The sequence below is a fragment of the Octopus bimaculoides genome, chromosome 18, assembly GCF_001194135.2.
Source record: "Octopus bimaculoides isolate UCB-OBI-ISO-001 chromosome 18, ASM119413v2, whole genome shotgun sequence".
Lineage (NCBI taxonomy): Eukaryota > Metazoa > Mollusca > Cephalopoda > Octopoda > Octopodidae > Octopus > Octopus bimaculoides.
This window is the reverse complement of record NC_068998.1, coordinates 15,848,444-15,860,948: the sequence shown is the minus strand read 5'-3', so window position 1 is coordinate 15,860,948 and position 12,505 is coordinate 15,848,444. Positions and strand designations below refer to the sequence as shown.

Sequence of the window (12,505 nt, the reverse complement as noted above, 5' to 3'; positions counted from 1 at the left end):
ACTAGTGTTGGTTTGTTTAATTCCTTGTAACTTAGCAATTGACTTTAAAAAAAAAAAGTACTGTGGTACTGTTTGTCTAAACTAGTGTTTCTCAACCATTTTTTAATCTATGGACCCCTTTGATTATTATTTTGTTTTGGTTAACCCTCTTGGTCATTTGTTGTTTAAAAATTAGTTTTATAGAAACTTGTTTCAAAATCCCGTGGGTTGAACCAAATAAAATGTTAGAGAAAGAAACCTATCTGTTTCTTGAAATACATACCAATACATACATTGAAAGCAAAATTTTTTTCAAAGGCTCTTAAAATACTATTGTGGATCTCCAATTTACTATTTTGTTGTGTGCTCCCTACAAAATTTTATGTGGACCCCAGTTGAGAACCCCTAGTCTAAACCCTTCAAGGAGGTCCCAGTATGATTACAATCCAATGATTGAAACAGTAAAAGATAAAATATTTTATAAAATGTTCCAACTTTATCACAATATTCAGTAGCTGTGATATTCCTTGAGCTGGATACATTTCTTAAAGGCAGGCGATGAGTTTGTAGGGCCATGATACAATGATTTTATCCATGGTCATAAATTGAAATATGTCAACTTTGGAATAGTGGTGGCACTGGTGTTAAGGATGGAATACTTCTTTTGTTACCAGTTTTCCTGAGAGTAAGAAAAATGTAGTTTAGTGTTTAATGTTGTAGCTTAACTGTAATTCTGTGACAGACAATTCTTACAATCAAGACTGCCAAGGTTCATACTTAAAATTTTCAGAGGTCACACTCAAGGCTGCTCAGGTTTATATTCAAGGTTGTTAAGCTAGTAAATATGAACAGACATTTCACAATAAGACAACTTGCTCTTAAACTGTGCACTCCCCACCATTTTCCTTTTTTTTTTTTCTTTAGATTGTTTATTTAATCCTAGTTTGACATATTGATTTGACCTTGATTTTCATGTTAACCACAGAACCTCTGTTGTTGTTACACCTACCTGTTAGATACACACGTCTGCATGCGTGTGCAGCCTGATGTTAAATTATTTTATTCAATTAATCAGTACAATATTGGGGATAGTCAAATATGATTACTAATTGTCACGTTGTTAACTGGTGACTCTTCAATGTCACTCAGTCAATGCCTTTCTTACGTAAGACAACCTGCTGTGATTATCTCCCTTGAATCTGCATCTTCATTTACTGTTTTATCTTTTTTCCTTTCTTCCTTTCACGGGGGTGGGGGTCTATAAAATAAGTATCAGATGAACACTGGAGTCGATGAAATCGATTAGCCCATCCCCACCAAGTTTCAGGCCTTGTGCTTCTAGTTGAAAGGATTATCGTAAAAACAAATGCAACAGAAAAAAAGACCCTATTTTTCTTTGTATCTGTATGTAAACTATTTGTCTTATTCAGGAAATGAATATTCATTAAATGTAGGTATTTTCTGGTGGATAATTTGTAATCAGGGTTATTAATTCTATTGACCTGGAGAGGGAGAAAATGGAAAATTTGGATGTTCATAGCTTTTATTGATTTTAAACAATACAAGACACAAGTGAGAGTTGAAAATGTGTCATGGAATTGTGTTGAAGTTGCCACTATTATAAATTCTTGTGTATGTTAGGAATAAACCTACATGGCATTGTGTCAGATTTAATTACAGTTATAATTTAAAGCCTTGTAACAGCTATCGTATTTATATATTTAGGCTTTTCATAGTACTTGACTTTATTTTTGTTAGGTTTGTTGAAAATAAATGCCACTTCTTTCTCCCGTCAGTACAGCTAGTCATTAACTGAGGCTGCATGCATCGAGTCACAGAAAGAAACTTTTTTGAAATGTTCTCCAACAATTCATATGCAAATACCCAAATTTGCATGAATCACCAATGTGAACATTGAGGATATGTTCTTTTTAATAGAATCAATTTGTTGAAGTGAACACATCGACCTAAAACCTTGCTCTCTGAATCAATAGAAGTGCAGGACAAGTACTTGCTTGAAAAAACTTTTGTGCAAGAGCTTGTCCTGCTAGAAATAGCAACTAAATCTCCTTCAAATCGCACTGTATCCTCTTGAAAATAGGAAGAACAGGCTTGAGGTACAGTGCCTGAATACAAGATGGGATGGCTACAGTTGGAATGCTTCTAATCTTAAGACTTTCTTATTTAGGCTGATCTGAGTTTAAACAAAACTTTCCTCTACATTTACATTTGTTTATCTTTAAATTATGATGGTGAGTGTGAAACTTGAAATAAACTTGTGGTTCTACATACGGTCCTTTGTATTTTCAGATAAACCCAAGTTGCCGGAGAATTACCAGCAAGACACATGGCAGAAATTGAAAGAGGCTGTCGAAGCCATCCACAACAGCCACTCCATAAAATCCTGTTTGGAAGAACTTTATCAGGCAGTTGAAAATTTGTGTTCTCACAAAATGTCTGCTACAATTTATGAACAGTTAAAACATGTCTGTGAAAGCCATGTGCAATCTAATCTACAACAGTTTTTAGGATATCCTTTTTTTTTTTTTTTTGATTCATGAAATTCATTATTGTCATTTTTGTTTGTTTATGTTGGTGCTGTCTGTCTATCTTTGTTCTTTTGTTAGACTGTCTGGGTGCTCTGTAATAGTGAATGTAAATGGGACATGTACTGAAGGGAGACACTGAGTGCAGTGAAATGTGAAGCACTGAATGGAGACATCCTTCTCTGACTGAAAAGTGTTTGCTTAGCTTTGACCAAGCAATTTTATCATTCAGCCATGGTTGTCTTATCTTTTTTGTTTTTTGGGTATTTTTTTCCCCCATGCATTGGACTAAATTATCCATTGTGTATTATTTTTTAAGGCAGTATTGTTTGAGGGAGATTTGGCTGCTATTTTTTTTCTTGTTTTTGGAGGTTGCGTGATCTTGTAGTGGTTCCCTCGTTGCTGTTGTGATGTGGATTTAATATGTATGTGAACTTCTGTGTACATGAGCACACACACTTTTTGTTCTTTATTAGTTTGGTTTGGAGGAGTTATGGGAAATAACCATCTCCATGACATTCACAAGCTTGTGAGTTTGACATGGTTAAGGTCCCTTGTAAACAGTTGCAAATTGTGCAGGTGGGAGGGTATTCCAGAGGACCAAGGTTTTGGGCTGGAAGTACTGGGAGTAGAGATGTGGACACAGACATCTACATACACACACACACACACACACACACACACACACATTAAATCTTTATAACAAGGCATTCTTCTTGTTGCATAAATGCCAAGCTGACTCACTGTATTTAGTTCCTATCACACAAAACAATATTTCTTGCTTGGCTAGCAACATTAATAATTGACTTGCTTAGTCCAGATGATTTCACATGTTTGACAATTGGGTTAAGTTGCTTTTCAACAATTAACCACTCAACCATGCAATAACAGCTGTACTTGGAGGACATAGTATCTCTCACATTAGGAGTTTCATATAAATATTCAGCTGAAAAGTGTGATGTGGGTGTGTGTTTTTAGTTAGCAGTAACCACGCTTCATATTTATCTCACTCATGTGTATGCGTCTGCTTGAAATTAGTGTGCTGAGACATGTATAAAACATGCTAGTATGAGTTAGATATATTTGAAACCTTCCTCAGGCTTTCTTTGCTAATACCCTATGTGTACCCTATGCTGGCCCACCCAACATGTTTGAATGATTCCAGTTACAATGTTGTTATTTGAATTTTCTTTTCCTTTTTAATTGATAACTTTCTTATTACCATCCATAGTTACAGAGAGAGAGCTTGGTGCATTTATTGTTAATTCCAACGCAGCAAAAGTCCTTTTAAAGTTCAAGGCCTTCAAGTGAAGAGATGAGTCATTTATAGTCAATACTGAAAATATATGACATTGCATATCAATTGATGGCATTGTGTTTCTACCGATGTATGTGTGTATACACACGCACAACACATGTGTCTTAACCCTTTCGTTACTGTATTTATTTTGAGATGCTCTCTGTCTCTTTCAATTACCTTAAATATAACAAAAAATTTAGTAAAATAACTCTGTTATCATTAAGCTGGTGTTAGGAGCATTAATTGTGACTAAGGTTTGATGGAAGATTTTAATTCAAAACTTATGAAAACAAGACATTTGTACTGAGAGCCAGAGCCGGTTTCAGCCAGGTTGGTAACAAAAGGGTTAATCACTTGTCTAAACACTCACCCTCTCCTGTTAGCTGGACTATCACCACCCACTTCAAATGGGTCCTCTGACTTCCATTGTTTTATATGGTAACTCTGTATCGTCATGGATCTGAAAGACCCATCCATTAGGTGGTCTGTCACATTGGTCATGTGTTTGGATGAATGCCAACAATTATTAGGTAACCTTCTTTATATGACTGGACCATTTTAGTCTCTTCCTATTGCTTCAATAATATTTGTACTTGTGGTGGCATTCACCCAAGTTGAGTTGAGCTAGCTTTGACCAACAAGTTCACCATGTTCCTCATGGATGCTGACTTCATTGAATTGTGTGGTTGCCATGGGTGTAGTAACCAGTGAGATGTAGAGTTCATGTTCGGAGTTTCAGCGAAAATACAAGTTCACATTTGGCCTCTAGTCACTTGCATACACACTTTGGGATAGTGTGATCCATAACAGCTCGTCTTGCTGTTAATTGTCAACCATCACAAAGGATTTACCGACTGACTCACTGCTGACTATTGGAGTGAACATAGCCTAGGCATGAAGTGGGTTCTAGAGACATGCTTTAGCAAAAATTAAGGAGTGCCTTAATCCCAGTTGTCACTCCTAGAACACCAGGCACCAACCCAGAATTATGAGTACTGAGCATCAACAGTTGTCTGAGTATCTAGAAGTGGCAGTCCATGGCAGTTTCAAGGCAAGGAACTGAATGTTTTAGCAGTGTGTTGTGAGTAAAAATTAGGATTCATAATGGAGACCGCTTTGAATGTTCTCTCTCTTGAGAAGTTTTTAGCAAGTACCCAAGTACATTTTTAGCCTATTAGTTTCAGTGGCTGTACAGTTTAACAGTGGCCCTCAGTCCTAGGCAGGATGTTAAGAATATCCTGACAACATTTCTCATTTTGTGGAATGTGAGAATGCTTAATAACATATAACTGTTAGAATTGGAATAATCTCAGAGATAAGTTTCAGTCATTTTATACATGTGGCTGATTTTGTAATAATGCCAAAAGATCAAAAGAAAATGTAAGACAATACAATGTGAATTACCAATAATGAGCTTCCTTGAAACCTTGAAATACAGGTAGGTGGCACGGTTGTACCTTTGCACCAGATCAAGATGGATGACAGAATGTGCCTTTCAAAGAAACCTAGGAACTGTCAACTTGAAAGTGACTGATTTACCATTGGAAATAGTCTATCAACGAATTAGAATAGAATGAGTAACCCAGAGGATGTTGTCAAAGCCAAATGAGATATACATTACGCACACACGTTTGTGTGTATATGTATGGATGTGTGTGATCATCATCATCATCATCATCATTTAAACTGTCCGTTTTCCATGGTGGCATAAGTTGGATGGTTTGACAAGGGCTGGCTAGGCAGAAGACTGAATTAGGCTTCACTGTCTGTTTTAGCAGGGTTTTTACAGCTGGATGCCCTTCTGAACACCAACCACCTTCCAGAGTGGACTGAATGCTTTTTACATGGTGCCATGTGTGTGTGTGTGTGTGTGCATATATCATCATCATCATCATCGTTTAATGTCCGTCTTCCATGCTAGCATATGTATATACACATGGATATGCCAAAATGTAGGTGCAGGCATGGCTGTGCCGTTTAGAAGTTTGCTTTGGAGCTACATAGCTGAGAATTTGTTTTGGTGTATGGACTGGTGTCTTCTACTCGAGTACCAAGTTGACCAATGTCTTGTAAATGAAATTTGATAGACAGAAAATGGAAGCTTGTCATGTGTGTGTGTTTGTGTATGGATATCTATATATGTGTGTATAAATAGTGAAATCATAGCCTGGCTAAGAGAAAAGGTAGATTTTGTGTTCACTGTTGGAGAAAACCCACCTCTCTTTGTAAACATGGTGATATAGACAAGAAAAATGTAAAAGCATTAAAAACTGGCAGTGATGGTGAAACTAGGGGACAGCTACATTTTGGGTCTCTAATCCAATAGAAAAGTCTGAATCTTCTGCCTGTCCTATCTCTCGTACCCCCTCTGTCTACCTACTACATAATGCTACTGGTTTAACTAAAGTTGGCTTGCCCTACTACCTCCTCACTTTCTGTTATACACTCCGCCGCTTGACTCTGTCACTGTTTTTACCATCATATACTCACTCCCTCCAACCACCCATCTGGTCTCTCATATCTTCAATTGCTTTGCTATTCACCTCCTCAGTCTATGCTTTTAACAAATGGCTCATAGAGTAGTGAGCACTCTACTTAGTACTTCTGCATATTGGGACCCTATAGTCTTAAAGGGTGCAAGGCAACCCCACTAATGATGGTGCCCTATGCATCTAGTATATGCACTTTGTAAAAGTGGTTGACAAAAGAGTGGATATGATGTAGGGTCATGAGAACCCTTTAGTCTTGCTGAGAACATGACAACCTCTTTACTGTTGGTGCTACAATAAAATGCACCTAGAATACTCTGTAAGGTTTTGTTGACAGCAACAGCATTCAGCCATAGAAAACACATCAAAAATGTAATGTTTCTGTAAGATTTGGTCTTCTAACTCATCTAACTCACAGACTTGGTCTGTGATGACCTATTTAACTCATGCTAGCATGGAAAAGAGCATAATATAATGTGCAGATATATACAGACATGCACATGTGTGTCTGTGTACACACACAGATATGTACATTTGTGTCTATACACTCACATTCTTTTCCTTATCTTCATGGAATTTCTCGTGTAAGAATTGGTTTGGATAAACTACTCACTGATGCAAGCTCCAAAGATTTTTTTATATATATCCTGACAACACATCTTTAAAAGCCCATCATCATTGACAACTTGAAAATATCCATTAAACTGTTAACTGAAGCATGTAAAGAAAATAGGGCATAGACATACAGTGTCCTGTCACTTAGTAAGGATGGTGCTGAAGAAGAACACATGGCTAAATTTGTTATTCCTGGAGGTCTCACTAGCTTCTATAGCATTTGGAAGCATAATCTGGAATTTGCTGGATATCAGTCACTGACTTAGAATGTACATAGCCATTATTCTCTCGGTATATCCAGGACCAATTCTATTTCTGGGAAAATGGTTCTTAAAATCTAAAATGCACACAGACTAGAAGTTTTTTGAAATGTAGTGTTTATTGTTTATACTATAGGTGTTACAAATACCATAAAAATGTTTCCATAAGAAAAGCTATTACTGAAGTAATCTGGCTATGTAATAAGATTGCCACCCAATAACTACGTAGCACTAGCATGCCATCAAGACTTCCCAAACTCCAGGCTACATATTAGGCTGCCTAAGAATAGGTGTCTTTGATTTGTGATGACATGGCTTCACTTTCTGCAACAGCAGAGGTCAGAGCATTTCTTTGGAATGGGTAGTGAGGATCCAGGGGCTATTAAGATATAAACCTACAGACATTTTTATATATATGTGTGTGTGTGTGTGTATTACGTTGTCCCTACCTACTATAGCAAGGCAATAAAACACCTCTACTATCACTTCAACTTGAAGATGAGATTACGAAGGTCTAAAAGTGCTGTTGATAGATTTAAGAACTGTACTGTTCTGAGCAAATGGCAAAGGAGTTATTAAAAAATACGAAAAACAAAGTACATTGATAAAAAAGATAAAACTGAAGTTTAGTCCTCTATTCAGTGCAACATATCTAAATGAAACGCTCTCCCCACTACGCATCTATTTTTTTTATTAGTGATGTGTGTTTTAACTCATTGGTATTTAGTCAGATTTGTCAAGGTTGATTTAATCTTTTGATAACAAATTATTGGCTTGTTGCAATTAGAGTAAAATTGAAAGAGAAAACGATAAATGCCGAGACCTGGAAAATTGTGTTTATATCGGCTATTACAGTGTATCTTTTCTTTTTCCCTTTGGTGTAATATTACTGACAGGTCAATATTTAAACTGACAATTGTGGATTTAAACTTATATCTCTAATCTGAGGAAGTCTCAATATGCTCTTTCAACAGCATTAACCTATATGTTATAGTTTCTTACACAATGGATAGGCCATGTGAAAAGAAGTCATAAATGATCCTTTCCTTCCTAAGAAAGCCACAAAAATCCTCTTACTCAAATCCTTTTTACTTAAACAAAATGTTTATCCTTATTGGAAGATTTTCTGTGTCTAATGGATGTAATGACATTGAAACTAAATTTCTCACCAAGTTAACTGTAATAATTTATTACATTCTAATTACAGATAGTATAGCTAGTTCCAGATGTTTATAACTCAACCTAAGAACAAGCCAGTGTGGAAACCTTTATGGAGATCTCTCAATCTGCTAGAATAAATACCAGGCATATCTCCCTCAATCCACATTCTATTGTCTTGTAAAAGAAAATACACTGAGTAACACAGTCTGGAGTGAAAGACAATATGGTCTTAACTATGATCTTGACTGAAATGACTTAAATGGTCTATCCTTAGAACCACAAAAACAAACGTGCTTCTATATCATTGCTCAACCTACAAGAAATAACAGCCAAATATCCCTCATTAAATCCCACTTTTTTCTTAATCCACCATCTGATTTAATACCACTAGCTGGTCTTTCATCTTTTTTAATATCCATTTTTTGATGGTGCATGGTTTGGATGGAGTTTATTTGGGGCAGATTTTCTCTGGCCAAATGTCCTTTTTAGTTGCCAACCCTTACCTGTTTCCAACCAGGATAATATTTCTCCATGGCCAGACATGTTTTTGCAGAATATTAGAAATGAATGACGTTCCTTTACAACCATCATGTTATATTAAAAAAAGGAGAGAGAGAGAGAGGCACACATGCACCACTCTCTCCCTCTCTCTCTCAGTTTCTCTTTACCAAATCCACTCAAGGCTTTGGTTGGCCCATGGCCATAATAGAAGATACTTGTACAGTGGGACTGAACCCAAAACCATGTGGTTGGGAGGCAAACTTTCTAGCCACAGAGTCATGCCTGCATCTGCAATACTTATGCCACAAATTCATTGCATGCTTTGAAGTTGCATATGTTGGCCAGCCAAGGGTTACAAGTGCATTCAGAATTTCAGCAACATTTTCCATTGCATCTTGGAATGTTCTTAACTGAACAACAAACTACTTGTCTAGAACTGACATCAGTTTGGAGCAATGGTGTCATGGTATCTGAAACTCACTTAAGCTTCTTATGAAGGGGGACCCACAATCGGCATACTTGGGTTCCAAATGACTAGGATACTAAAAAAGAAACACTGATGCAATTGTCTAGGATTCAATCTTTACAATCATCCCCAAATTGCTTTATTTCTGTTTGCATACATTGCATGTAAGTGTGACAGATGAAGAAATTGAATTCTGTACTTTTATTTAGTTACATGTCTATAATTTTATATTAGTTGTGAAACATTTTTACATTCAGAAAAAAATGTATCTGAATGATTATGGTGGTAATTTCTTCCTTAACTATCTTACAAAAACCATGGGTTATGAAATGTTCTTGAAGGCAATAAACAATTGCTGGCAGGACCATTGTCGGCAGATGGTAAGTAAACTTGTGAAATATAGTCTTATATTTTCTTTTTAACTTACATCTGAAGTGTTTTTTTAATGAATTCATAACTTTGGATTATTAATATTTACACAAATTTTGATAAGTAGAGGTATATATTAAATAAAGTATACATTATAGATCCATTTCACCCTATCTTACCAGTTGGTTTCACACTGGATATTAAATAAACAGATTTAATACTCAGTGTGTTATCTAATAGTTATTTAATGCTCAGTGTGAAACTTATTGCTAAGATTGGCTGAAATGGATCTGTAATATTGTATAATTTGATTAATATACCTGTTCAAATGTACAAGTGCATATTTTTTTCTGACTTATGGATTCTTTGACAACTATATAAATGTATTCTTTAAGACCAAGTCTTCTGCTCTGTACAAAAAGTAGTAGAGTGATAGATTAACTCATCATCTTATAAGGATTAAAACCAATATTTGATCAGTTTGAATGTATGTCTGTTAAAACCTAATTTTTAAGAATATTCCCTCTTGGGTTCTTTTTTTCTTTTCTTCATGAACAGTTTGACACAATTTTTCATCTTGAATGGAATTTGGAATTTATTAATATTCTTTATTTTCAGATCATGATCCGAAGTATTTTCTTGTTCTTAGACCGAACCTATGTGTTACAAAACTCCTCTGTACTTTCTATATGGTGAGTTAACCCTTTTGTTACTATATTGCAAATCACTGGTTTCATAAAACAACCAGATATCTGTTGTAGGTATGATTATCTCTACCAGTGACACAGGTGAATTCAAACGAAGTCATTTGTATAATTTTCTGCTTTTTAGGGACATGGGTTTGGATCTGTTTAGGACACATATCATTAGTCACCAAGTTGTCCAGGCAAAGACAGTTAGTGGTCTACTCCAGCTGATTGAACGAGAACGAGCTGGTGAGGCTGTGGACAGACAACTACTGAAAAGCTTATTGAGAATGCTCTCTGATCTACAGGTGAGTTCTGCATTTGATGCATATTTCTCATCACACTTAACACCTGAAACAGAACACACAAGTCAATAGACAATTAACAATTTCCTTGTAGATTTGATGACATGTTTTTACCATAGTATCTGTCTCACTCTGGTGTATCTCCATCTCCAGCATATGACTACCATTTTATCTTTATATTTCTGCCCTACTTTCTCTCTCTCCATGTTTTGTCTCCATGTGTGTGTGTGTATATATATATATATATATATATATATGGACTTTTTTCCATTTCAGATTTATCAAGAAGCATTTGAAAAGAAATTTCTTGAAGCCACAGATCAGTTATATGCCGCTGAAGGTCATCTTCTCATGCAAGAGAGAGATGTGAGTTAAAGTGATCACTATGAAATAGTGTTTTATATATATATGTATATATATTATTGTCTGTAGTAAAAACTGATCCCGTGTAAAAATCAAATCTGTTTTGGGCTTAAAAATCGGGTCTCTGTCTTCCATTGTCACATTGAGTTTTAGTTGAGTATTGTTGTAAAAGGTTGTTATATAACTGACCTCCCAAATATATTGACATAATTGTGGTTCTTCAGTACTTCTACAATTTTGAGAATATTTGAAATTCTGATACAACATTTCTGTGTATATGAAGATAACTAATTGGCATAATGTTTTCTGACATAAGCACAAGGCCACAAATTTTGGATTGATGTGACTTAATTCAAACCCCCAGTTGATTTTTGCCCTTCATTTAATCAGCCCGAAGAGTTGTTGGACAAAGTTAACTTCAGCTGGTTAGCATAATAATGCCAGAGTGGGTGTATAAAAATTTATACGACCTTATTTCATTCTGCACAAATTGACCAAACTGTCCCTTATATTTCGTCTACAACATACCCTGACTGCCTGACTATCCAGCTTTCTCTGCTTGCTGCAATACACACCACCCCTACAATGTTCCCCCAATATCTTCACTCTACTTTTTTACCACATCATATTGATTAGCACACTACACTCAACACAAACTGGTTATTAAACCTCTTTACATTTCAGACATGCCAGCTACCACATGCCATGTGTTCTGATTAACTTCCCTTATATTCCTCACCGGTGCTGGTGCCATGTAAAATGGCTGGCATTAGAAAGGGCATCCAACTGTAAGAACCATGCCAAAATAGACCTTGCCAGTCCTGGTGCCACATAAAAAGCACTCAGGCCACTCTATAAAGTGATTGGCATTGGGAAGGGCATCTAGCTGTAAAAACCATGCCATAGCAGATCTTGCCAGTGCTGGTGTCATTCAGTCTACTATGTCAGGTAGCTGGTGTTAGGAAGGGCATCCAGTCATAAAAACCATGCTAAAACACTCAAATTACATTGCAGGCCACTTTAATCACAGAAAGTGTTTTGAGGGCTGCTAGTATAGAATTGAAAGCATTTTGCTTTCTCATGCTATTATTACTATAATGAATGAATGATCGTTGATTCAACATGAAATATTATCGTTGCAAAAACAGTAGTATCTTTTTTACTTTTCATCACTTTCTTTAATTTTTGATAAAATTTTGAAAATGTTTGTTCAAATAAACCCATTTCAAGAAAGTATCAAGTGGACTACAAGATAAAATTCTGTGGCCCACAGGCCTCAGGTAGGCCAGCATGGAAAATGGACATTAAATAATAATGATGATAGCCCACACATTCTATCTGCTACATTACACTCTACACTACATTCTCTGACTACTACATTACACTCCATGCCAAGTTATATACTCTAACAGCAATACTACATCACACTCCTCACCACTTCACACATGTCCCCCCCCCCCCCCCC

The 12,505-nt window shown here is 36.1% G+C and overlaps 1 protein-coding gene across 1 annotated transcript in view; it reads left to right on the top strand.

Annotated features, from left to right (window-relative positions):
- Nucleotides 1-12,505, top strand: part of LOC106870643 (cullin-4A) — a 53,241-nt gene that overhangs the window by 20,461 nt on the left and 20,275 nt on the right. Inside the window, exons 2-6 of the mRNA XM_052974462.1 lie at nt 2,290-2,510; nt 9,629-9,697; nt 10,305-10,378; nt 10,518-10,680; nt 10,954-11,043. Of these exons, the coding sequence (XP_052830422.1) occupies nt 2,290-2,510; nt 9,629-9,697; nt 10,305-10,378; nt 10,518-10,680; nt 10,954-11,043 (617 nt within the window). The remainder of the gene's footprint in view (nt 1-2,289; nt 2,511-9,628; nt 9,698-10,304; nt 10,379-10,517; nt 10,681-10,953; nt 11,044-12,505) is intronic.